The sequence below is a fragment of the Oncorhynchus mykiss genome, chromosome 9 (assembly GCF_013265735.2).
Source record: "Oncorhynchus mykiss isolate Arlee chromosome 9, USDA_OmykA_1.1, whole genome shotgun sequence".
NCBI lineage: Eukaryota > Metazoa > Chordata > Actinopteri > Salmoniformes > Salmonidae > Oncorhynchus > Oncorhynchus mykiss.
In genome coordinates this window covers 42262965-42290425 of record NC_048573.1, presented here as the reverse complement: position 1 = coordinate 42290425, position 27461 = coordinate 42262965, and the positions used below count along the sequence as shown (strand labels likewise).

The following is a 27461-nucleotide window of genomic DNA, read 5'->3' as shown; positions in this document are numbered from 1 at the left end:
CAGACATTTAGAAACAAAACATGCAAATTTGAAAAATAAGCCACGGGAGTCTTTTGAGCGAGAATTAAGATGATTTTCAGGTAGTAAGACATGTATAAAAGCAACAGATACCATTAATAAGAAGGGGCCAGAAACGTCTTATATGGTGAGCTACCGAGTGGCTAGGACAGGCAAGCCCCATACTATTGTGGGGCACTTAATTCTTCCTGCTGCCGCGGATATGGCTGGGACAATGCTGGGGGGAAAAGGCAAAAAAATATATACAGACAATGTCTTCATCAAATAACACGGTTTTACGACGCATCAGTGGTATGGCAGGAGATGTTTTAAACCAATTACTGCTTTGCATACAAGCAAACCACTGGAAACCAGGACAATAGGAGAGGATATTTTTTAAGTACTGGACAGCTTTGCGACATCAAATGGACATGTGGTCAAGATGTGTTGGTATCTGTACTGATGGCGCAAAAACCATGAATGGGAGACATAGTGGAGTGGTAACGCGCGTGCAAGCAGTTGCTCCCATTGGCACTTGGGTACACTGCAGCATCCACCGAGGGGATCTTGCTGCCAAGGGAATGTCTGTCAGCTTGAAAGACATTTTGGACACTACAGTGAAGATGGTTAACTTTGTTAAAGCAAGGCCCATGAACTCTCGTGTACTTTCTGCATTATGCAATGATATCGGCAGCGACCATGTAACGCTTTTACAGCATACGGAAGTGCGCTAATTATCAAGGGGAAAAGTATAGACACGTTTTTTGAATTGAGAGACGAGCTTAAAATGTTCTTTACTGACCATAATTTTCACTTTTTTGTTCACTTGCTATCTAACTGGGAGTCTCGTGAGTGAAAACATCCGAAGCTCATCAAAGGTAAACGATTTAATTTGATTGCTTTTCTGATTTTCGTGACCAAATTGCCTACTGCTAGCTGGACATAATGCTATGCTAGGCTATCGATAAACTTACACAAATGCTTGTCTTGCTTTGGCTGTAAAGCATATTTTCGAAATCTGAGATGACAGGGTGATTAACAAAAGGCTAAGCTGTGTTTCAATATATTTCACTTGTGATTTCCTGAATAGGAATATTTTCTAGTAATGTTTATGTCCGTTGCATTATGCTAATTAGTGTCAGATGATGACAACGATCCCGGACACGGGAAGGGTAGTTACAACAGGTTTTAAGAATCTCAATGGAATTAATAATATATCATAGCCATATAATATAGGTTCACCAGTGCCAAGGCCCTGGGCGTTTGTGGGCCTTGGAGGTTTAAAGGATTGGTCAAAAATCCTATAGAGGAAATGCAGCATAAATTTAATATATACACGGAACAAAAATATAAACGCACTATGTAAAGTGTTGGTCCCATGTTTTATGAGCTGAAACAAAAAAATCCCAGAAATGTTCCATATGCACAAAAGCTTATTTCTCTCAAATGTTGTGCACATCCCTGTAAGTGAGCATTTCTTCTTTGCCATGATAATCCATCCACCTGACAGGTGTGGCATATCAATAAACTGATTAAACAGCATTAACATTACACAGGTGCACCTTGTGCTGGGGGGGCAATAAAAGGCCACTTTAAAATGTGCAGTTTTGTCACAGAACACAATGCCACAGATGTCTCAAGTTTTGAGGGAGTGTGCATTTGGCATGCTAACTTCAGGAATGTCCACCAGAGCTCTTGCCAGATAATAGAATGTTAATTTCTCTACCATAAGCTGCCTCCAACATCGTTTTATAGAATTTGGCAGTACATCCAACTGGCCTCACAACCACAAACCATGTGTAATCACGCCAGTCCAGGACCTCCACATCCGGTTTCTTCACCTGTGGGATCGTCTGAGGGGCGCTGGAGGGGTGCTGAGGAGTATTTCTCTCTGTAATAAATCCCTTTTATGGGGAAAAACTCTATCTGATTGTCTGTGCCTGGCTCTCCAGTGGGTGGGCCTGGCACCCCCATCGCTGCACCCTTGCTCAGTCATGTGAAATCCATAGATTAGGGAAAATCAGTGAAATCTTCATCTTGCATTTATATTTTTGTTCATTAACGTATAATAATAATATATATAGGGCCTTGAAAAAGTATTCACCCCCTTGTTCCGTTATCATAATTTGTTGCCTAGAGCCTGAAATCACACACTAGATGTTTTCCATTGTTCTATACAGCCTACTCCAAATGTTTTCACCCTGACCATGTCTGTGCCCCCCTCCTTCTCCTACTAGGTGGCCTGCCGGAGAACTTCCCTGTGTGTAAGGAGCTGCTTATTCCCCCTGGTACCCAGAACTATGTGGTGCTATACAACGCCAACAAACGCTTGTTCTGTCTCACCATCCACATCATCACAGGAGGCGCTCAAGATCCTCATCTTAGCGCCTTACTGGCTCTTCAACAAGACCGGTACTTACTCTATCCCTCCTTACAGGCAGAACACGCACACATACACCCCGAAAAAACATATACATGCATTCATGTGCATGGTCCCACACACACTCACAGTGAATTGAATTACAAATATACAGTACCAGTCAAAAGTTTGGACACACCTACTCATTCAAGGGTTTTTCTTTATTTTTTACTATTTCCTACATTGTAGAATAATAGTGAAGACATCAAAACTTATTTGAGCTGTTCTTGTCATAATATGGACTTGGTCTTTTACCAAATAGGGCTATCTTCTGTATACTACCTCGTCACAACACAACTGATTGGCTCAAATGCAATAAGAAGGAAAGAAATTCCACAAATGAACTTTTAACAAGGCACACCTGTTAATTGAAATGCATTCCAGGTGACTACCTCATGAATCTGATTGAGAGAATGCCAAGAGTGTGCAAAGATGTCATCAAGGCAAAGGGTGGCCACTTTGAAGAATCTAAAATATATTTGAATTTGTTTTACACTTTTTTTGGTTGCTATATGAGTCCATATGTGTTATTTCAAAGTTGTAAAAAATAAAGAAAAACCCTTGAATGAGTAGGTCTGTCCACACGTTTGACTGGTACTGTAACTGCGAGCAGCAATGAACAGGGTACACAGGATGACAAAGGACACAAGATCAGTAGGATAAGAAAGCAAGCACTCTGTCATGTAGGAACATTCATCCTCTATGTGCAAACAGTGAACGCATTACCATGTTTATCTCTCAATACCACAAGTGGAGGGAGAAGGAGAGCTTTGTACACGTCTCTGTGTGTTTCCCTGCATTAAAGTCCCCAGCCTCTAGAAGCGCCACCTCTGGATTAACATTTTCTTGTTTGCTTATGGTCTTATACAGTTTGAGTGCGGTCTTAGTGCCAGCATCGGTTTATGGTGGCAAATAGACAGCTCTGAAAAATATAGATTAAAACTCTCTTGGTACATAGTGTGGTCTACAGCTTATCATGAGATACTCTACCTCAAGCGAGCAAAACCTTGAGACATCCTTAATATTAGATTTTGCTCACCAGCTGTTATTGACAAATAGACACAGACCACCTCCCCTCGTCTTACTGGAGGCAGCTGTTCTGCCTGGCCGATGCACAGAAAACCCAGCCAACTGTATATTATTAATGTCGTCGTTCAGCCACGACTTGGTGAAACATAAGATATTACCGTTTTTAATGACCCGTTGGTACTATAGGATAGTCTTAAACAGAGCTCATCCAGTTTATTCTCCAATGATTACACGTTTGCCCAAGGATGGATGGTAGAGGCAGGTTACCCGCTCGCCTACAAATTCTCACAAGGCACCCGGGCCTGTGTCTTCTGTATCGGGGTCTCTTCATGCGAATAACTGGGATTTGGGCCTGGTTCGGTATCAGCAGTAAATCCTTTGCGTCCGACTGATATAAAGGAAAAAAATCTTTATCTAGTTTGAGGTGAGTAATCGCTGTTCTGATATCCAGATGCTATTTTCTGTCATAAGTGATGGTGGCAGAGACATTATGTACAAAATAAGTTAAACAATGCGAGAAATAAACCCCACACAAAATAGCACAATTGGTAAAACGGAAGCCATCTCCCCCGGCACCATTACATGACGTAGTAGTCCTCCTTAATTACGCTGTGTCTCGCTGTTTCTCTCTCCATTCGATAGACTGAGTATGACCTGAAGGCTACGCCTAATTGTTATATGCATGGCTTTCTCCCGATCAAACAATGAGTTGAACAGTGTTCTATCTCAAAGAGTTATTTGAAGCCTAAAAACGTAAGGTCGCCAGAGGACTGATAATGAGAGAACAAACAATATCGATAGCCTATAGAAAAATCTAGTTTAAGTTTATTAAGAAACAAATTATCCATTCCGGCCGGGAAAATCCCTCCTTTCGAGGTTGAATACCAAATGGCCAATAACCTATCCTCCTAAAAGCTTTAAGATAAGTTCAAGTTATGAACAGTAGCTTATTTCCCAAATATTATATATTTAGGTGTTATCCTAAAGTTGTTGTGACTTTCAAAAACAATAAGAATGTACGTTTTATAGGGGCTATATCATCGTATATCACAATGTTTTATGGGTACATAGTCACGATAGGACAAAGGTTGATATCGCCCAACCCTTGTTCCCTTGTTTATGTTTGTATAATGTTTGCATTATAAAATGACAGTAGGTGTCGCAGTTTCAATACTACTAAGCTGAAATGAGGCAGGGCTAAGGTCTCCTCTCCATTGACGTGACACTCACACACACACACACACACACACACTCACGAGTTGTTCTGTGCGCTGAGGCTTTTCAATCACTTTTCATGAAAATTGGCCTCTGCTTGCTTTGATGGATCAGTGTGTATGTCTCTAAATGTTATGTGGTTTCCAGGAAAGAACAAGGAACAGCACAAAGGTCAGGAGCATTACAGTTGTATAACGACCTGATACCTGATATAACTACTAGCTGATTCTAGGGCTGACCAACTCATTGATTGGCATTGAAAACATCTTAAGGGGGGGAATAAAGGAAAATAATGTACAGTTGGTATATTTAAAGGATACTACTGGGTATACAGAGTTTAATGTCGATTTTATAACAGCTCAGTAGATGTTCTATATGTTTTACATTTAGATATAAGTAATTTAGCGGATGCTCTTATCTAGAACAACTTACAGTTAGTGCATTCATCTTAAGATAGCTAGGTGAGACAACCACATATCACAGTCGTAAGCAAGGACATTTTTCCTCAAAGTAGCAAATTAATTAGCAACGTCCGAGCTAGTAAGGGGGAAAAGAGTCATGTGTGAGTGCTAGTTTGCGAAAGGCTTTTATTTTTTTGTTATGTACCTTCCAAAGACCAGTGTAATGCCCCAACCCTGTGGGCATTCTGCCCCTGAACAGTAATTAGTTGGTCTACATTACAATGAGACATGTCCTGGGAGGCACTGTTCCAAGCTAAAAGACTCATTCTCGTTTTAGAACAATGTATTGACCCACCCAGTCCAGAACCCAGGCATGCTGCCCCAGTCTTTTTTGCTCCCCTAAGCCAGCTCTCAGCAGGCCCCTGAAAGAGACAGACCCCCACACTCCACCCTGCCAAACTGTGTCAACCAGCTTAGTTTCAGTCAGCTCTCTCTCTCCTCCCTCCCCCTCTCTCTGTGCTCTGTGTCCACTCTCACTGCACGGCAATTTACTCTGATTTGTCCCGCGGTATTGATGTCATAAGTGTCAGACAGCCAGTAAACCCGGTCACACAGCCCCTTTCCTAGCCCATGACCAGCCCATGGCACCAGGCCCCAACACCACACACACACACACACACCGCTCGCCTCCTGGACCAGATTTCAGCTCTGCTCTGCAACTAACTTGCTGTTGCATATAGAAAATGGAATCACTGTGTCAGTCTATGCTTGGGAACACACACACATTGTGGCTGTGAGATCCTTACACTACAACGTTTCATATTAAGGCAACGTTTCATATTACACTTCTATTCCAATTCTGTTGACTGGTTGTAACTTTGTAACTACACTGATAAAGGTTTCATCACAGCTACTCTCTTGGCAGTGTCTTGCAATGTTTGCTTTCCTTAAAATCAAGGATTACTTTTTCTCCCCCACTGACTTGACATAGTCCTCCCTCTGAAAGAAGACAGTGTTTTTAGCAAAGTCTTTCTTCCAATCAAAATGGTTTCCCTTGTAACCACTCGCTCTGTTTGCTGAATACAAACAAAGTAGGAGCCCCTGTGCGTGCGCACACACACACACACACACACACAGTGTCCGGCTTCGAATAAAATTAAATAAAAAGCCTGCCTCCTAAAAATGATGTTAAACCAGTCATCTAATTATGCATCATTTCTCACTTGTGGCATTATCATCATATAGTTTATGTTGGGTGAGCAAGGCATTGACAGCCATGAACCATTGGCCTTGCTGCTTCTTCATTCCCACTTGATGGTTTAACTCCTTTCTTTATGGATTTATATACACTGCTTAAAAAAATAAAGGGAACACTAAAATAACACATCCTAGATCTGAATGAATGAAATATTCTTATTAAACACCTTTTTTCTTTACATAGTTGAATGTGCTGACAACAAAATCACACAAAAAGTATCAATGGAAATCAAATTTATCAACCCATGGAGGTCTGGATTTGGAGTCACACTCAAAATTAAAGTGGAAAACCACACTACAGGCTGATCCAACTTTGATGTAATGTCCTTAAAACAAGTACAAATTATGCTCAGTAGTGTGTGTGTGGCCTCCACGTGCCTGTATGACCTCCCTACAATGCCTGGGCATGCTCCTGATGAGGTGGCGGATGGTCTCCTGAGGGATCTCCTCCCAGACTTGGACTAAAGCATCCGCCAACTCCTGGACAGTCTGTGGTGCAATGTGGTGTTGGTGGATGGAGCGAGACATGATGTCCCAGATGTGCTCAATTGGATTCAGGTCTGGGGAACGGGCGGGCCAGTCCATAGCATCAATGCCTTCCTCTTGCAGGGACTGCTGACACACTCCAGCCACATGAGGTCTAGCATTGTCTTGCATTAGGAGGAACCCAGGGCCAACCGCACCAGCATATGGTCTCACAAGGGGTCTGAGGATCTCATCTCGGTACCTAATGGCAGTCAGGCTACCTCTGGCGAGCACATGGAGGGTTGTGTGGCCCCCCCAAAGAAATGCCACCCCACACCATGACTGACCCACCGCCAAACCGGTCATGCTGGAGGATGTTGCAGGCAGCAGAACGTTCTCCACGGCGTCTCCAGACTCTGTCACGTCTGTCACATGTGCTCAGTGTGAACCTGCTTTCATCTGTGAAGAGCACAGGGCGCCAGTGGCGAATTTGCCAATCTTGGTGTTCTCTGGCAAATGCCAAACGTCCTGCACGGTGTTGGGCTGTAAGCACAGAACCACTCCTGCAGAACCACTCCTTTATTGGGGGTGTCTTGCTAATTGCTTATAATTTCCACCTGTTGTCTATTCCATTTGCACAACAGCATGTGAAATTTATTGTCAATCAGTGTTGCTTCCTAAGTGGACAGTTTGATTTCACAGAAGTGTGATTGACTTGGAGTTACGTTGTGTTGTTTAAGGGTTCCCTTTATTTTTTTGAGCAGTGTATATCTATCTATCTATATATATATATATATATATATATATATATATATGTCAACTCTTTCCCTGGCCCGGGTTGCAGACCTGCTACTGAGAACTATAGGTCTATTTGACCCGTTCCACATACATACCTAGTATACATTGAGAACATTTATACTGTTTTTTTTTTTATTGAGAGTTGAGAGTTAAAATTATTATGACAGCAAAATGTCAGAAAGGTGCGAATTGAACTCGGTCCAAGAAAATGTCGGTGTGCAAGTGTCATGTTGCAGCAGGTCACCTACACCTCATGTAAAACACCACTGAATATTTCCCCTGTTTCCTGCTGGTCTCGTTTCACCTGGTGAACCTTCACGCCTTGATCACACCAACGACATCATTGCACAAAATGGTACGCAGCCTTATCTGGATATGTGTGCAACAAAAGTTCAACATTCACCTTCTGCCACCATTTCTGTCAAGTATACAGTTTGATAAATACGTTCGATAAATCCAACGTATGCACCACACAGAACACGCTGCATCTGCTTCTGCAGCGCAATGCTGCGAGGCAAACGCAGCGTTCCATTGGACACGAATGTACTTCTGGTGTACTAAAATGCAATGACGCTGTCGGTGTGATTGAGGCGTCACCCACGTAGTGACTGACACGCCATAGGCCTTTTCACACTGCATTGTCCTTAGCCCCGGGATATCCTTATCCCAGGGACAGTCAAACCCTGGGACTATCTTAGCTTGTGTTCACACAAGCAGGTCTAACTGAAACCAACGGTCACTTTTCTGGAGTAGAATATTCAAATTAGATATTGATGGAACTCCAGAGCAGGGCTAGCTAGACCTGGGCTAAGGTTGGTGCTAACCCATTTTAGAATCTGCAAGTGTGAACACTCTCTAAGCCCTGTGCTAAAAGCTCCCTTAGGCCAGGACTAATGAGACTCTTAGCCCTGGACTAAATGCAGTGTAAACGCGGTTCATGTAATCTCTGAAAGCCCCCAAAACGTTCCTTTATCAACCCTCACCAACAGCCCCAGTTTCACATTATGTGTGTGTGTGTGTGTACTGTGCTCCTTCAGCATAGTAAGGGGGGATGTAAACTTGAAAGCATCCTTCATCTTCTCACTCCCCTAGGACACAGGTCTGGTAAGTGTATTTGTTTAGTTTCACAAAGAGTGGGAAGATAAGAGAGGAGGAGGAGAAAGTTGGCGCTGGCCTTCCAATGAACTCGCCGGGGACTTTGCTCGGTGGGGTCATCCCAAGTTCAGGCCTGGCGCTGGCTGCAGAGCGCAATGCGGCGCGGCGGAGGACCCGGGTGTGTTTACACAGAACCCAGCCTCCTCTAGGGAGCTCCCTCACACTGCCTGTAACACAAACCCACTTCCATCAGGCACCTGCTGGGTGGAAGGGGGAATAGGGGAGGAGGGGAGCCTGGCTGGGCAGAGACAGGTCAGCGCTGGGGGAAGACGGGGGTGGGAAGGCACTTCATTCCACTCCACTCCAGCTGACAAATGACTCGCTGATGTATTGGCCAGATGGATGAGGCAGGCGCTGTGTAAAATCAGTTCTCTTCTCTCTCTATCTGTCTCCCCCATGTCTCTCTAATTAAGCTGTGGGGATGAGATCCCCACAGCTACTGTAGAAATGTTTCACTCTGTGAGCTTGGGCACTCATATGTGACACTCATTTTTACTGTCTTTTAATATTGCCACTCACCAGCAGCACATCTCAGGGATCACTGGTAAACAGTGTCAAGTCTTTTGGTCATTATTTGACAAGGAAAGAAATAGGGCTTGGAATTTTCAGGGACCTCACAATACAATATTATCTCGATACTTAGGTGACAATACGATATCTATTGCGATTCTATATGTATCGCTATTCTATGTATTGCGATTCAAAACTGAGATTTTATTGCGATTCGATGTTCCAAACAAATAGAAGATGGAGAACAAGCTATGGAAAGAGAAAAAAAAGAGTTTTGGAACAGGTATGGCCGACTAACGCTAGCAAACGTTAACTAAATAGAATTTATTTATCGATAGTTGAAGTCATATTATCAATATAATATTGTCAAAAATAATATTGCTATACTCTACTGTATCGATCCCTCCCCATCTTTAGAAAGAAATTGTTGACATTTTCAGTATGAGTTAGATCAGAGATGGGCAACTGGATGCGGCCTTTTAGCTCAGTTAAGGTCTCAACTTACTGTTGCAAGTTAGAATAGTAGAATATACCAGGTACAATTTGGAAATTTGGTTATGCATCAGCAGTTTTTCTCTTGTTATGTCAGTCACTGATAGTCACTCAATTATCCCATGTCAGCTAACAGTTTTTAGATTGGTAAGTTAGCTGGACGCGCAACTATCTAAATTTAGTAATCATGGTCTAATTACCGGCCGGGCGCCACTATTGATTTTGTTAGTCCAGCTCACTCATGTATTTAAGAACTGCAAACATTTCTCTCCACCCTATGGCATAATTTGTAAAATTGCAGGAAATTGGCTGTAAAACAGCAAATGTTCCTATTTGCCCCATGGCAAAATGTGTAGAATTACAGCAAACTTGCTTTAAAACTGCAACATTTTCTCTACTCCCCATGGCGAAATGTGTAGAATTGCACAAAATGAAGTCTAAAACCAAAACAATTTACTCTGCTGTCAAGGGTGCTGCTAAAATCTTTTACTTACAACTGCGTTTTCTCGCAGAGAAACTGCGGCCCCTCATGATGAATTAAGAATTTTTTGTGGCTCCCCACCCCCATCAAAGTTGCACATCTGGTTTTGTTGGATGGCTTATTTGTCTTGTTGAGTTAGTATTTTTATAAGTTTGAAAACGAGAGAGCCATCATGCCTGTGTGAATTGAAAGGTATTTGACTGAGATAAATGAGAGCCATTCATCATTCCACTGCAAGGCTGAGTCTGTGCAGACTGGAATGGCCAGCCAAAGTACACACTCAGCCAGAGTGCCCTGTGTGAGGGCTGCACTGGTCTAATGGCAGGCTACCTAGTGCATGGGCGCAAAGAGCTGTACTGTGGTCAACCTGAATCAGATTGGACTGCAGTGATAAAAGGTACATATTTTGACTACCTTTAAATCCTTTATGAATATAGAAAAAAAGAAGGGGGTTCCAAACTGAGCCCTGAGATACACCTTTTCTAAGAGGTGATACATAGACTTGATGCTGCATTTTCCAAGACTATTTCCAAATACTGCAATATAATATTGCAATACAAGCTTGAAATGAAGTGTGCTGTAATGCTTTCTATATAGCCTACCCTGTGAGTTTGTTCCTTCTCCGTAGTGTTATCTTGAAGGGCCACCATACTTTAGCTAAACAGTTGTTGTTATGCTAGCTAACAAACATGAGTATGTTAGAGTTGTAGCTAATAAACCCGAGCTGTTTATAAAGAACTATGTCTCATTCTTTCAACACAACATTGACAACGAGGATAGCTATTCCTGCACCCGTCATCACCACCTACTGTATCTCTCTGCCTCTTCCGGACCTCTTTCAACACAACAGGTGAGAAAGAGTCATTCTAGTAAGTATATCTTCTTGCAGGGACCTTGTCGGATGGGTGGAGCAAGACCATCAACAACCGACATCAGAGCAAACGAGTACATTCGTTACCAGGGAGCCACCAGCGGAGAGCATCTGGTGGCCTGGAATCATGGATTGGCTCATGGTATTTACTATTACAGTAATAATGTAGTGCTACTAATAATAATGTAGTAATACCAACACTGACTGTAGCTCGTATTTCACTTTAATATGGGACTTAGATTAATAAAATGCAACATCAGATAGTCACAGTGGATCTATAATCTGTCAGAATGTGTAGTGCTGATCAGAGTCCCATTGTGCTGTTTGCGAGGAGTCACACCTGGTTCTTCTCTGGTGTTCCACAGGTATCATCAACGTTTTGACCAGCGTCATCACGTCCACAGTGGAGGGGGTGAAGACCGAGGGAAGGGTCAGTGGCTTGTTCTCAGGCTTGGGGAAAGGCCTGGTTGGTATGGTAACCAAGCCGGTGGCTGTAGCCCTGGACTTTGACTCGGAGCCAGCACAGACGGCGCAAGACATGTCCAGCCTCAGTAACCACAGGTGCTTAAACCCAGGGAGACAACATATGTCATTAAAACATCCTTATAATGAGGCAGATTCAGACGCCCCTTTGCTGCTATAACAGCATCCAGTCAGCTGGGAAGGGTTTCCACTAGATGTTGCTGAGGGGAATTCCATGGGACTTCCATTCAGCCGCAGGGGCATTAGTGAGGTCGGCAACTGATGTTGGGCGATTAGGCCTGGCTCGCAGTCTGCGTTTCAATTAATCCCAAAGGTGTTCAATGGGGTTGAGGCCAGGGTTCTGTGCAGGCCAGTCAAGGTCTTCCACAACAATCTTGACAAATACTTTCTGTATGGACCTCACTTTGTGCATTGGTGCATTGTCATGCTGAAACAGGAAAGAGCCTTCCCCAAACTGTTGCCACAAAGTTGGAAGCACAGAATCGTCTAGAATGTCAGTGTATGCTGTAGTGTTAAGATTTCCCTTCACTGGAACTAAGGGGCCTAGCCCAAACCATGAAAAACAGCCTCAGAATCATTATTCCCCCTCCACCAAACTTTACAGTTGGCAGTATGCATTCGGGCAGGTAGCGTTCTCCTGGCTACCTCTAAACCCAGATTTTTCCGTCGGATTGCCAGATGGTGAAGCGTAATTCATCACTCCAGAGAACGCGTTTCCACTGCTCCAGAGTCCAATGGCGGTGAGCTTTACACCACTCCACTTTACACTACACCACTCCACACCGACGCTTGGCATTGCAAATGGTGATCTTAGGCTTCTGTGCGGCTGCTCAGCCATGGAAACCCATTTCATGAAGCTCTTGACGAACAGTTCTTGTGCTGAAGTTACTTCCAGAGGCAGTTTTGAACTCGGTAGTGAGTATTGCAACCGAGGACAGACAATTTTTTGCTAGCAGGACTGTTTTGCTAGCACAGACTGGAATATGTTCCGGGATTCATCCAATGGCATTGAGGAGTGTACCACCTCAGTCACCGGCTTCATCAACAACAATGTCGTCCCCACTTTGACCGTACGTACATATCCCAACCAGAAGCCATGGATTAAAGGCAACATCCTCACAGAGCTAAAGGCTAGAGCTGCTGCTTTCAAGGAGCGGGACACTAATCCGGATGCTTATAAGAAATCCCGCTATGCCCTCAGATGAACCATCAAACAGGCAATAACACATGATTCCATATGTGTTATTTCATAGTTTTGACATCTTCACTATTATTCTGCAATGTAGAAATTGTAAAAAATTAAGAAAAACCCTGGAATGAGTAGGTGTGTCCAAACTTTCAACTGGTACTGTACATAATTTGAAGAAAAACATAATTGTGGCAATTCATATCTTGCAGTAAAACTGCAAATAAGATTTACATTTCAAGAGAAGGCAGGTTAAATGTTAAGGCTTTAATGTTCTTTCACTTCGAAAACAGTCTGGATCATATAGTCCAAGGCCTAGACGATAACCAAAATTACTAACAATGCACTGAATTCATATAACTTCACAAATGTAAATTGTAAAGTCAAATCCTTCTTGCTTATGATAGTCCATCGTATTTGATGATGACTTCCAATCCTAAGTTAACAGTGAATTTGTTGGTGACTGTAGAGTCCAATCCGAGATCCACTGACTTTATATGCAGTCTGTGGTGGCGGAGGCAGGCATGGTTGCATGTCTCCTGAGCTGTTTTTGCTGTCTCGTTGTGCTCCTCTCCTCTTCCCACCTCTGTACACCGCTCTGGTAGAGCTGCCGCCAGGTGGAACGGTTGGCAGCAGCATCCTCCAGGTCTGTGGGTTCGATGTTGCACTTCTTCAGCAACATTTTTAGCTGGTCCTTGTAGTGCTTCATCTGCCCGCCTACAGACCGCCGGGCAAGATGTAGCTGGCCATACAGGATCTTCCGCGGCAAGTGCTCCTTAGATATTCTAATGACATGCCCAAGCCAGCACAGTTGGTGTTGGGTGACCATGGCCTCCATACTCTTGCAGGTTGTCTTAGCAAGTATTGCACCAGGTGACTAGCACAGGGTTGCACCAGGTGATTCCCAGGATGCGCTGCAGGCATCTTATGTGGAATTGCTTCACAACTGTAAAGTGTGGGGATGCAGACAGCTTGATAGACAGTGACTTTGGTGGGAAGGTTGAGATCCCTGTTTTGGAAGACCCTGCATCTGAGTTTCCCGAAGGAAGCTGATGCTTGCTTGATGCTATTTTGAATTTCGAGGTTGTTGCTGCCCAGGTATTTGAAGGACGGAACTATTGCCATTGATTTGTGTTCAATGGTGAAGACCGGCATGGTGCGTGGAAGACTTCCACCTCTGTCTTGCTGGTGTTGATAGACAGGCCCATCTTGCTATAGACCCTCACAGCCTCTACAAGGATGGACTGAAGGTCTTCCGGAGTGTGGGTAACAAGAGCACAGTCATAAGCATACTGCAACTCAAGAACCCGCTCCGTCAAAACCTTGGTGGTTGCTTGGAGCCTCCTGATGTTGAATAGGTTTCCATCCAGCGTGAAGTCCACCGCAACACCACTGCTGTCCTCAAGATCCTTGTGGAGAAGCTGGGTGACACATACAGTGCCTTGCGAAAGTATTCGGCCCCCTTGAACTTTGCGACCTTTTGCCACATTTCAGGCTTCAAACATAAAGATATAAAACTGTATTTTTTTGTGAAGAATCAACAACAAGTGGGACACAATCATGAAGTGGAATGACATTTATTGGATATTTCAAACTTTTTTAACAAATCAAAAACTGAAAAATTGGGCGTGCAAAATTATTCAGCCCCTTTACTTTCAGTGCAGCAAACTCTCTCCAGAAGTTCAGTGAGGATCTCTGAATGATCCAATGTTGACCTAAATGACTAATGATGATAAATACAATCCACCTGTGTGTAATCAAGTCTCCGTATAAATGCACCTGCACTGTGATAGTCTCAGAGGTCCGTTAAAAGCGCAGAGAGCATCATGAAGAACAAGGAACACACCAGGCAGGTCCGAGATACTGTTGTGAAGAAGTTTAAAGCCGGATTTGGATACAAAAAGATTTCCCAAGCTTTAAACATCCCAAGGAGCGCTGTGCAAGCGATAATATTGAAATGGAAGGAGTATCAGACCACTGCAAATCTACCAAGACCTGGCCGTCCCTCTAAACTTTCAGCTCATACAAGGAGAAGACTGATCAGAGATGCAGCCAAGAGGCCCATGATCACTCTGGATGAACTGCAGAGATCTACAGCTGAGGTGGGAGACTCTGTCCATAGGACAACAATCAGTCGTATATTGCACAAATCTGGCCTTTATGGAAGAGTGGCAAGAAGAAAGCAATTTCTTAAAGATATCCATAAAAAGTGTTGTTTAAAGTTTGCCACAAGCCACCTGGGAGACACACCAAACATGTGGAAGAAGGTGCTCTGGTCAGATGAAACCAAAATTGAACTTTTTGGCAACAATGCAAAACGTTATATTTCGCGTAAAAGCAACACAGCTCATCACACTGAACACACCATCCCCACTGTCCAACATGGTGGTGGCAGCATCATGGTTTGGGCCTGCTTTTCTTCAGCAGGGACAGGGAAGATGGTTAAAATTGATGGGAAGATGTATGGAGCCAAATACAGGACCATCCTGGAAGAAAACCTGATGGAGTCTGCAAAAGACCTGAGACTGGGACGGAGATTTGTCTTCCAACAAGACAATGATCCAAAACATAAAGCAAAATCTACAATGGAATGGTTAAAAAATAAATATATCCAGGTGTTAGAATGGCCAAGTCAAAGTCCAGACCTGAATCCAATCGAGAATCTGTGGAAAGAACTGAAAACTGCTGTTCACAAATGCTCTCCATCCAACCTCACTGAGCTCGAGCTGTTTTGCAAGGAGGAATGGGAAAAAATGTCAGTCTCTCGATGTGCAAAACTGATAGAGACATACCCCAAGCGACTTACAGCTGTAATCGCAGCAAAAGGTGGCGCTACAAAGTATTAACTTAAGGGGGCTGAATAATTTTGCACGCCCAATTTTTCAGTTTTTGATTTGTTAAAAAAGTTTGAAATATCCAATAAATGTCGTTCCACTTCATGATTGTGTCCCACTTGTTGTTGATTCTTCACAAAAAAATACCGTTTTATATCTTTATGTTTGAAGCCTGAAATGTGGCAAAAGGTCGCAAAGTTCAAGGGGGCCGAATACTTTCGCAAGGCACTGTAGGAGGAAGATCTTAGAGTACCGGTGCCTTCACACACCCCTGCCTCACACCGACGCTTACTTCAAAGGGCCCTCCTATAGCCACCCAAGCCATCATGGAACTGGCAAAGGATGTTGACAAATTTGTCTGGACAGGCAAATGTTAGTAGAATGACCCATAGTAGTTCCCTGCTCACAGTGTTGAAGGCCTTGGAGAGGTCCTGATGTTGTTCACGGCACTTCACCTGGAGTTGCCTTACTCCTGTTCTTTCTGAAGCCGCATTGTGACTCTGCCAGCAGTTTCTCTGTGATGTTGTTCACCAGCCTGTGTAGCATCACCTTGGCCAGGACCTTGCTGGAAAAAAACAGAAGGCATATCTCCTGGCTGTTGCTGCAGATGGACTTGTCACCCTTGTTCTTATAGATGGTGACAATGTTTGCTTCCTGCCACTGTTGGGGGACGATCTCAAATCAAATAAAATGTATTTATATAGCCCTTCGTACATCAGCTGATATCTCAAAGTGCTGTACAGAAACCCAGCCTAAAACCCCAAACAGCAAGCAATGCGGGTGTAGAAGCACGGTGGCTAGGACAAACTCCCTAGAAAGGCCAAAACCTAGGAAAAAACCTAGAGAGGAACCAGGCTATGTGGGGTGGCCAGTCCTCTTCCGGCTGTGCCGGGTGGCACATGTCAGCAGGACGTCATTAGTGTCAGAACGTCTCACTATGACGTAGTCAATCAGGTGCCGGTGTTTGGAGTATGGGTGCATCCATGATGATTTATATTTGTTCTTCCATTGGAACAAGGTTTAGTGACAATGAGATTGCTAACATAGTGCGCATCACAATCTCATTGACCTGGCCAACTCCATACCTACTCAGCACTCCACTCCATATCCTGTTGTTCTGTCCCACCCTAGTGTTGAAGTCACCCAGCAGAAAGATCTTGTAATTCCTGGGGATGCGGTGAAGGGCCTCATCTAGTGACTGGTAGAAGCAGTCCTTTGCCTCATTTTCAGATGGTAACGTTGGTGTGTGCTTCTACACCTGCATTGCTTGCTGTTTGGGGTTTTAGGCTGGGTTTCTGTACAGCACTTTGTGACATCAGCTGATGTAAGAAGGGTGTTATAAATACATTTGATAGATTGAATTTGATTGATATGCACTGAGAAGAGTAGCATAACACATCTTGGCTAGGGGGATACGGAGAGATATGAGTCTTTCACATATTCCGACAGGTGTTTCAGTGAGGCTTGGTAGGAGTATGTTCTTAATTGCCATTCCCACACCGTGCCGATGTTGTCCACCAGGAGGGTAACCTTTCCAGAAGGAAGTGTAACCTTCTCCCACAATACCGCAACGAATTTTCCAATCTGGGAGGTACATTTTTATAAGGTATTAATTCATTTCGCTGTGCATTTTCGATGGAATCAAGCCATTTAGAATGTATCAGAGGCCACCAAAATATAGGTAGTTTGGCAAAAATGATATAACCCAAGGGGCCAAACTCCTCTGGAACCCCCCATCAATCTAAACATCAATCTCAACCCCCCCCCCCCCCCCCCCCCCCTCCCGAGCACTACACAGCTGATTCAAATAATCAAAGCTGATGATGAGTTATGTATTTGAATCAGCTGTGTAGTGCTAAGGCAAAACTAATCGTGCACCCAGGGGGGGCCCAGGACTGAGTTTGGGAAACCCTGACCAAACGTAGCCGGCGTTTCTTTCTTTCTGGTCCTGACAAGAAAAAAATACTGTCAGTTGAGGTTCTCTTCTGTACTGTTCAACCAGTCAAGCAAATGTGGAAGAGGAGTTACGATGGAGTGTCGCCTTGTTAACGTCCAAAAGTGGATGTCGCGTCACAGGCTCTCTTTTCCTTTCCCCTGAAAACCAGATGCATCCGGTTGTAAGATGCCCCGCTAAGGGTCGAGCAATTGTTAAATTCGACATAGAAAGGGTTTGAATCTTGCGATTGGTGCAGGGTTTCATCTATTTCTTCAGGATTTTGTGTGACCTCTCCGAGACCCCCTTGTGCTGTGAGAGGCTGCAATATAAAGCTCTGCTTGGAGACCAAAATTCACACATACTGCTGTGTGTGCGCACCAACTAAATCCACCAGATGTGCTTGTAAATGCCACCTGCTGTTTTTAAAGGGGTCGGCTGGCTCGACGCTGGGTCAAGCCTCTCCCCCAATTAGACTCTATAGCGGCGCGGCAGGGCAGGTAACGGTCCTCACAGCCACTCTCTTTAACTCACACATACACACAGTGTGACATCTACTGAGTGGGCTCAGCACTGTTACAGTGGAGCCTTTCTCTGCCCTCAATTTCCAGCTCTCACTGGTTTTAAAGCCACAGGCAGGTCATATTACACAGGCGGTCTGGGAGTTCAAGCCTTTTGTTCAGCATTTGCGTACAGTGTGTGTATACATTAGGCAGGCCAGGCAGACGGTACTATTTGTGTACTTTGAATGGTAAAGATAACAGATGGCACTCATGCGTGTCTCTGTGGGAGGTGTGTGGGGAGGGGGGGGACACGTGCATGTATAGGCTTGTTGACTATGAAAGGGTGTGTGTGTTTCTGTGTCTGCATTTCTGTATGTGTGGGAGGTGTGTGTGCTCGCATGTGAGGGGTTGATTAGTGACGCGGGTGTGTGTGTGTGTGTGTGTGTACAGGGAAAGCGAAGAGACCTGCAGATGAACTGTTTCTGTACTAGCGAGGCGCTATTCAGGAGAGGAGGGGAGGTATGGGAGAAGAGAGGGAAAGGACAGGAGTAGAGAGGAGAGAAAGGGGGGGGATGAGGGAGGGGGAATCTGAAGCGTGCCTGCCACAGTGTGTCCACGAGTTCAGCCAGAGTTCACCCGAGAGAATGTGCTAGAATCATGGGTCACAAAGGACACTCTGACCACTCTATCACACCCACTCATAACACACTCACACAGGTAGAGACTAAACACACACACACTTACGTTTTCACACACACATTTATACTTACACTCTCACTTGCACATACCAACAGACTTGCATAGTCTCACACACACATATGCTCCCCCCGACACTACCATGCCTATTAATCAAGCAGTGATATTGATGTGATACCATCGCGTACAGAAGAAAAGCTGTGAAATTATCTAAGGGAATGATGGGGAGTTTACAGACAGTTCTCCCTACTGTAGTTGAGTTTCTTATCACATAACCTTCTTCACTGTGGCCATTGGCGTGGGATTTTAGAGGCCCTCCTGTTGGCCGCAGTGAATTTTCTTTGCTGTTTCAAAGCAAATTTCCTGCAATTCTACACATTTCTTCATGTGGCGGAGAGAAAAGTGTGCAGTTTTAAATCTAATTTCAATGGCTAATTTCCATGGCTTATGCTATGAGGGACTCAAACATTTTATAACAAAATCAACGAGGGCCCGGTGCATGCCATGACAAAAATACTCCTGAATGCATCATTTTTGAAATTATAGATTTTCCCTGACTGTCTAGCTTTTATTTCGTTGATTGTTAGTTCTAATAGATGGTCTTATTTAAAAAAAAATATATATATATATATATATATAAGCTCCATTCTCTTTTCTACATACTTTATATCTGGTTTGTCATTTAAGTTTACACTGAAAACGTCCCCCCAAAAGTATATAGATTTGTACTTCATTTTCACCGGTTGGACATAGGCAGTCCGGAAAAACACTTAGACAGCCCGCAGTACATGAAGCTCTCTCCCTTTACCCTCTGTATGACTGCTCAGACCACGTCTCCAGGAACACACACACACCAGGAAACAAACAAGTCAATGAGAAGCAGAAGTTGTTGGATGATCTGCGCTCCCCTGCTCTCCTGCCCTGCTCATGAACCCCCCCCCCCCCCCACACACACACACACACACACACACACACTCTCACTCTCTCACTCACTCACTCACACTCCCCTTCCCTCGGTCCTGGCAGCCCTCTAGAGCCAGCTCAATTACAATTCCCAAACAAAGGGGGAGAGAAGCACTCCTCACACCCCCTCAGCACACTGTCAACCCAGTCCCAGACATTCCTTCACTACAAATACACTACACTGCAATGAGGAGAAACAGAACATTAGACACACATTTTCAAAACCCACAAATGGGAACTATATACAGTCATAATTGACCTAGGTAGCGTTGTTGGTGATCTGTTAGATGTTATTCATTTATTATCCAATGTCCAGAGTCATGGCATCAGATTTAGACACTTATTCAATCTAGTCAACTGAACCAGGGCAAAATCTACAGTATGCACAAAGCAAACACAAGTTCACCTATTCTCTTTCTATCCCAACATTGAAAATGAGCATGACAACGGCAGAGATTTGACTGTGAAACCACAGGGATGGAAAGTGAGAGGAGAGGAATTGTTTTATTTTGTCAACCCTGCGTAAGAAATACCAGACAGACATGCTAATGAGGTGTCTCGCCACAAGCCATCTACACACTGGTACGGAATGTGTTTTAGCATGATCACCATTCCACATCTCTAAGAGGATGGGGGTTATTCCACCAGCATTGCAAGTTATAAACTTCTGTATCTTCTAGACCAGGTATTCCCCCAGGGGTACGTGCAATTCAATTCAGAGTTGCAGAGAAAAAGCCATATCTCAGACTGGCCAATAAAAATAAAAGATTAAGATGGGCAAAAGAACATCCCGGACTCGCCTCTTAACTGTTGATGTTGAGACTGGTGTTTTGCGGGTACTATTTAATGAAGCTGCCAGTTGAGGTCTTGAGGAGTCTGTTTCTCAAACTAGACAGTCTAATGTACTTGTCCTATTGCTCAGTTGTGCACCGGGGCCTCCCACTCCTCTTTCTATTCTGTTTAGAGCCAGTTTGCGCTGTTCTGTGAAGGGAGTAGTACACAGCATTGTACGAGATCTTCAGTTTCTTGGCAATTTCTCACATGGAATAGTGTTCATTTGTTCAACAACAAGAATATACTGACGAGTTTCAGAAGAAAGTCTGTTCCTGGCCATTTTGAGCCTGTAATTGAACCCACAAATGCTGATGCTCCAGATACTTAACTAGTCTAAAGAAGGCCATTTTTATTGCTTCTTTATTTAAACAACCGTTTTCAGCTGTGCTAACATAATTGCAAAAGGGTTTTCTAATGAAAAGGCAATTAGCCTTTTAAAATTATAAACTTGGATTAGCTAACACAACGTGGCATTGGAACACAGGAGTGATGGTTGCTGATAATGGGCCTCTGTACACCTATGTAGATATTACATAAAAAAATCAGCTGTTTCCAGCTACAATAGTCATTTACAACATTTATAACTTTTTAGGGATAGCGGGCAGTATTCGGAAGTTTGGATGACTGAGGTGCCCAACTGCCTGTTTGGATGACTGAGGTGTAAACTGCCTGTTACTCAGGCCCAGAAGCTAGGATATGCATATGCATATAATAGAAATAGAAAACACTCTAAAGTTTCCAAAACTGTTAAAATAATGTCTGTGAGTATAACAGAACTGATATGGCAGGCAAAAACCAGAGGAGAATCCACCCAGAATTTTTATTTTTGAGCTCACCACTCACTGTGCCTGGGCGGCAGGGTAGCCTAGTGGTTAGAGCGTTGGACTAGTAACCGGAAGGTTGCGAGTTCAAACCCCCGAGCTGACAAGGTACAAATCTGTCGTTCTGCCCTTGAACAGGCAGTTAACCCACTGTTCCCAGGCCGTCATTGAAAATAAGAATTTGTTCTTAACTGACTTGCCTGGTTAAATAAAGGTAAAATAAAAATAAAAAAATAAAAACTGTAATGGCTGTCTATGGGAAAATCAATGGAATACCTCCCAGATTTCAGATTGCAGGCTTCCAGTAGAGTTTCAGGCTTGTTTTTTGAAAAATGAGCTAGAATTTGAAGGTTTTCGAGGTGGCTCCCATTTTGGCTGTAGTATTGTGGCGCACGTGGATGAGGGCGTGCGCTTCGTTATTTATCTCCGGGAATGAACATACTACTCTTAAATTGTATTGTTTATTTACATATTAGGGTACCTGAGGATTGATTAGAAACAATGTTTGACTTGTTTGGGCAAAGTTTATTGGTAACCTTTGGGATTCATTTGTATGCATTTTGAATGAGGGAAACCGGTGGATTAATGAATCAAGCGCGCCAACTAAACTTAGTTTTTTGGGACTTTAAGAAGGACTTTATTGAACAAAATGACCATTTGTTATGTAGCTGGGACCCTTGGGATTGTAAACAGAGGAAGATCTTCAAAGGTAAGTGATTTATTTTATCGCTATTTCTGACTTTCGTGACGCCTCTGCTTGTTAGGAAAATGTTTGCAATGCTTTTGTACGCGGGGTGCTGTCCTTTCACCGTAAAGCCTTTTTGAAATCTGACAAAGCGGCTGGATTCACTTCTTGCTGCTACCCATCCCTTTAGTGGGATAATTGTCATCAACAACCGCTGAATTGCATAGCGCCACTTTCAAATAATATTACTAAAAATATTTATATTCATGAAATCACAAGTGCAATATAGCAAAACACAGCTTAGCCTTTTGTTAATACACCTGTTGTGTCAGATTTTGAAAATATGCTTTACAGCGAAAGCAATCCAAGCATTTGTGTAAGTTTATCAATCGCTCGACAAAACATTATGTACACCTAGCATCAAGTAGCTTGGTCACGAAAAGCAATCAAATTAAATGTTTACCTTTGATGATCTTCGGATGTTTTCACTCACGAGACTCCCAGTTACACAATAAATGTTCCTTTTGTTCCATAAAGATTATTTTTATATCCAAAATACCGCCGTTTGTTTGGCGCGTTATGTTCAGAAATCCACAGGAAAGAGTGGTCATGACAACGCAGACAAATTCCAAATAGTATCCGTAATGTCCACAGAAACATGTCAAAGTTTATAATCAATCCTCAGGTTGTTTTTAAAATATATAATCGCTAATATATCAACCGCAACTGTCTTTCTCAGTAGGAGAGGGAAAGGCAATGGCTGCCCAAACTCTGCTCCAAGCAAAACGCTGCTGGCACCCGGCCATACAATGACGCGATGTTGTCTTTCTCGCTCATTTTTCAAAATAAAAGCCTGAAACTATGTCTAAAGACTGACACCTTGAGGAAGCGATAGGAAAAGGAATCCGGTTGATATCCCTTTAAATGGAGCAAAGGCAGGCTATCGAACATGGAGTTTTCAAAATAGAAGGCACTTCCTGGTTTGATTTTCCTCAGGGTTTCGCCTGCAATATCAGTTCTGTTATACTCACAGACAATATTTTGACAGTTTTGGAAACTTTCAAGTGTTTTCTATCCTAATCTGTCAATGCTATGCATATTCTAGCATCTGGTCCTGAGAAATAGGCCGTTTACTTTGGGAACATTATTTTTCCAAACATAAAAATAGTGCCCCCTAGCTTCGAGGTTAACAAGAAGTTAAGCTTTTAAACGATGTAAGACACTCGTATTTTCATGAATGTTTAATATTACGAATTTTGAATTTCGGGCTCTGCAATTTCACCGGATGTTGTCGAGGTGGAGCGCTAGCGGCACGCCTAGCCCAATGTCTACACTGTATTTCTGATCAATTTGATGTTATTTTAATGGACAAAAAAATTGCTTTTCTTTCAAAAACGAGGACATTTCTAAGTGGCCCCAAACTTTTGAACGGTAGTGTATATTGTCTTTTAACCAACTATACCTCTCTACCATGCATGCCATAACAAAACACACTTGAGCCTAATGCTGTTCAGTGTTCATCTTGCCCAGACCACACTTCTTTCTGCCCAATCCCACCAATAACCCTAGCCTCCTAGGCACTTGAGAGAATGGGAGAAGTGTGTAACTAATACAGCACAAATTCCACCCAGCCTTCTAGATGGCATAGTGGAGTTATTAGCATATTGCATATGCATGAATTATCCATCCGATCCTCTCTGAACTACATGAAGTGCCTATGGCCAGGGGCAATGTGGGAGACTGGGCAGTGCTGTCTCCTGGAGGAAAACGGCTGGAGTTGGTTAGTGTGTGTTTTTGTGCTGGGCTAGGGCCTGAACTCCTGACTGCAGGCTGGTCCTCCTCCAGGCCCCTGAGCCTGAACCAAAGCTACACTGCCATTCTAGTCGACCTGGCTTGTCCTAAGCTATTCACACTGATATGAAGCTGTTGAGCTGTGGTTTTTCCCCCCAATTTTTCACCTGTGGCTGACATCGGCCGGCGCCTCTCGCCGTCTCTTTGTCCACACACACCCACCTACCTACCCAGCCAGCCAGCCAGAGGAGCCCTACAGCCCCCTGGTTCCCGGCGCCCAGCCTTCCCACAAGCTCCCATTCCACCTTAGCAGCGGCTCCAGCTGCAGACATCCTGGAACCTGTCTCGCCCCAAGAAAAGCAAACCCCCGCAGCCCAGCCCAGTAGAGCAGAGCAGCACAGTGCCGTCTTTGTAAATTCACTGAGCCCCATTGGTCCCTAATCAAAAGACTGCAGCCCGGGAAGATTCAAGCCAGATGTGGGAATTCCAGCCGGGCCTGGGCTGACTCTGGCAGCCAGGAAAAAAAGGGGGTGATGAGGGGGGGAGGGGGTCGTCTGAAGGGGAAGTGAGACCAGACCTGGGCCTGGCACCGGCCGGCTGGCACTAAGGCACTGTGTGACCTCTTCACCTCTCAACAGCCTCACAGGTCCTTTCCAGTCGGAATCAGTCTCAACTAGTGCTCTATATACCACCTTACGCACTGTGTTGAGCTGCCATGTTGACCTAACATATTGATACTCTGTATTTGACTGCTATGTAACGCTGCTGTGCTAAGCTGTTATGTTGATGCTGTGTATTTGGTTAAAGCTGCTATGCTGAGCTTTTCTTATATTGATCCTCTGTATTTAGCAGCTACACTGACCACTGCTGACGATGCTCTGTGTTCCCATCCTGTGTTGAAGGTTGAGAGTGCTGCGGGTGAGGAAGCCGCGCTGCTGTAAGGGACCCCAGGGCCTGCAGGCCCGCTCCTCCTCCACCCAAGCCGACGGACAGTAGCAGCTCTTCCACCTCACTGACAACATCCACTCTGAGTTGTGAGTCACACTCCTGCTCTGAGCTCCCAGAGTTAAGCCACTATCTGGCCAGTCACAGTGGCCAGTGTGTGCAGGATTTTGTTTCCAGCCCAGCTCTAACACACTTGATTCATCATAGTATTTAATTTAGACCACGATGAGTTGATGAGTCAGGTGGGTTAGTGATGGGCTGGAACAAAAGCCTGCTGAAGGTGTTTGAAAAAGACAGCTGAAGGTTTGGAGAAATAGCCATCTCTGATTAATATTGCGTCACATGGAAAAAAGTTTAGTTATATTTCGAATGAAATGTACGTTTAAGTTCATTAATACATATTTAGTATTTCTAGAGTGAGAAAGAGACATGAAATCCCTGGCACAGACGGGGCACTAGCCTGTATCCAGTATCTCTGCTGAGCCTGAGAGCATTTGTCACCTCACAGGCTAATAAATCCAGAGAGCCAGCAGAACCCTGTCTCTAGCCCCTTACCTCTGACCCTAGAGGTGTTAACCAGCCAAATGCTCAGCTCAGCCTCTGGGCTTTCTGGCCCACACTTCACTCTTCCAATGGGACTGCTGCTCACACCATGTTTGTTTACGTTAGCATGTGTGTGCATGTATTTTACACGGCTCATGCATCTGTGCTAGGGTATGTGGCAGGGTCTACAGACAGTCACGGACGACAAAGGGAAAACCAGACACGTCGCGGACACAGACGTCTTGCTTCCAGACAAGCTAAACACCTTTCTTCGCCCGCTTTGATGATAACACAGTGCCACCGACACGGCCCGCTACCAAGGACTGTGGGCTCTCCTTCTCTGTGGCCGACGTCAGTAAGACATTTACACGTGTTAACCTTCGCAAGGCTGCTGGCCCAGACGGCATCCCTAGCCGTGTCCTCAGAGCATGCGCAGACCAGCTGGCAGGAGTGTTTACGGACATATTCAATCTCTCCCTATTCCAGTCTGTTGTCCCTACTTGCTTCCAGAAGTCCACCATTGTTCCTGTACCCAAGAAAGCCAAGGTAACTGAACGAATTGACAATCGCCTCGTAGCACTCCTGTCATAATGAAGAGCATTAAGGACTCCCGAGTGGGTCAGCGGTGTAAGGCACTGTATCTCAGTGCAAGTGGCGTCACTACAGTCCCTGCTTCGAATACAGGCTGTATCACATCCGGACGTGATTGGGAGTCCCATAGGGCGGCGCACAACTCGCCCAGCGTCGTCCAGGATAGGCCGTCATTGTAAATAAGAATGTATTCTTCATTGACTTGGCTAGTTAAATGTTTTATTTTAGTTTTTATTGTCAAGGGTAATATCACCTCTACCTTACCTGACACCCTAGACCCACTTCAATTTTCTTACCACCCAAATGGATCCACAGACGATGCAATCGCCATCGCACTACACACTGCCCTCTCTCATCTGAACAAGAGGAATTCCTATGTAAGAATGTTGTTCATTGACTATAGCTCAGAATTCAACACCATAGTACTCTCCAAGCTCATCATTAAGCTCGAGGCCCTGGGTCTGAACCCTGCCCTGTGCAACTGCGTCCTGGACTTCCTGACAGGCTGCTCCCAGGTGGTGAAGGTAGGAAAAAACACCTCCACTTCGCTGATCCTCAAGGATGCGTGCTCAGCCCCCACCTGTACTCAGGATGCGTGCTCAGCACCAGCAGTGGCGTAGCCATGCCCTTCCCAACAGAAGCCTATGGTAAGGCTTCCACAACCCTATAAGAACTCTTCTGTAGTGTTAATACAATTATTAAGACCATAATTCATTATTATTTCATTTATTTATGCACATTCTAGCCTATGTCCAAGAATTATGTATTTGTTTTACTTTTTCCCTCAGAAACAAAAGTATTTACTTTGCTAATATTGCTAAGGATTTTCATAGGTTGCCACAATGCTAAATCAGTCTCATTTTCCCTAACCTCCTCATAGGTTCATGTGAAGAGCGAGAATCTTGCTGTGAAAATCTCTCAAGAAACCAACTATGCCAAGAGACTTTACTATGAGCAGCAACTTATGAGACTGAAGACTGCATTATATTGCACTCATAAATGACTCATGTAAAGAGTGGCACATACACATATTCTTCCTGTTTCTGCCCACTAAAGTATGGTCGTCTTTAATTGGTTGCGATAACGTCTGAAGATATGATCCACTAGGGCAGTGGTTCCCAAACTTTTTATAGTCCCGTACCCCTTCGAATATTCAACCTCCAACTGTGTACCCTCTAGCACCAGGGTCAGTGCACTCTCAAATGTTTTTGCCATCATTGTAAGCCTGCCACACACTATACGATACATTTCTTAAACATAAGAATGAGTGTGAGTTTTGCCACAACCTGGCCCGTGGGAAGTGACAAAGAGCTCTTATCGGACCAGGGCACAAATAATAATATAATAATCAATAATTTTGCTCTTTATGTAACCATCTTACATACAAAACCTTATTTGTTCATCAGAAATTGTGAATAACTCACCACAGGTTAGTGAGAAGGGTGTGCTTGAACGGATGCACATAACTCTGTTGGGTTATATTGGAGAGAGTCTCAGTCTTAAAGAATTTCCAAAACAGCCTGTGCCTGTATGTAGTTTTCATGTTAGTGAGGGCCGAGAATA

The 27461-nt window shown here is 44.0% G+C and overlaps 1 protein-coding gene across 3 annotated transcripts; it reads left to right on the top strand.

Moving 5' to 3' along the window:
• Positions 1-607: 607 nt before the first annotated feature.
• On the top strand, positions 608-27188 carry LOC110532125 (vacuolar protein sorting-associated protein 13D). 3 transcript variants are annotated; one of them, XM_036988039.1, is made up of 6 exons: positions 608-875; positions 2235-2409; positions 11109-11232; positions 11456-11651; positions 24722-24853; positions 26779-27188. In XM_036988039.1, exons 3-5 carry the CDS (start codon positions 11121-11123, stop codon positions 24813-24815), a joined length of 402 nt encoding a protein of 133 aa, XP_036843934.1. In that variant the 5' UTR covers positions 608-875; positions 2235-2409; positions 11109-11120; the 3' UTR covers positions 24816-24853; positions 26779-27188. The 3 variants fall into 3 exon arrangements, with proteins under 3 accessions (XP_036843934.1, XP_036843933.1, XP_036843931.1); XM_036988038.1 differs by lacking the exon at positions 26779-27188 and adding an exon at positions 25478-25537; XM_036988036.1 differs by lacking the exon at positions 26779-27188 and having other exon boundaries at positions 24722-26055.
• The last annotated feature ends 273 nt before the right edge of the window (positions 27189-27461 follow it).

Bases quoted from the DNA above. Each gene is read 5' to 3' on its own strand.
- LOC110532125 (XM_036988039.1), top strand. From the start codon at position 11,121: ATGGGTGGAGCAAGACCATCAACAACCGACATCAGAGCAAACGAGTAC. The intron at 11,233-11,455 runs GTATTTACTATT...GGTGTTCCACAG, and splicing joins GAATCATGGATTGGCTCATG to GTATCATCAACGTTTTGACC. The intron at 11,652-24,721 runs GTGCTTAAACCC...CCTGTGTTGAAG, and splicing joins TCCAGCCTCAGTAACCACAG to GTTGAGAGTGCTGCGGGTGA.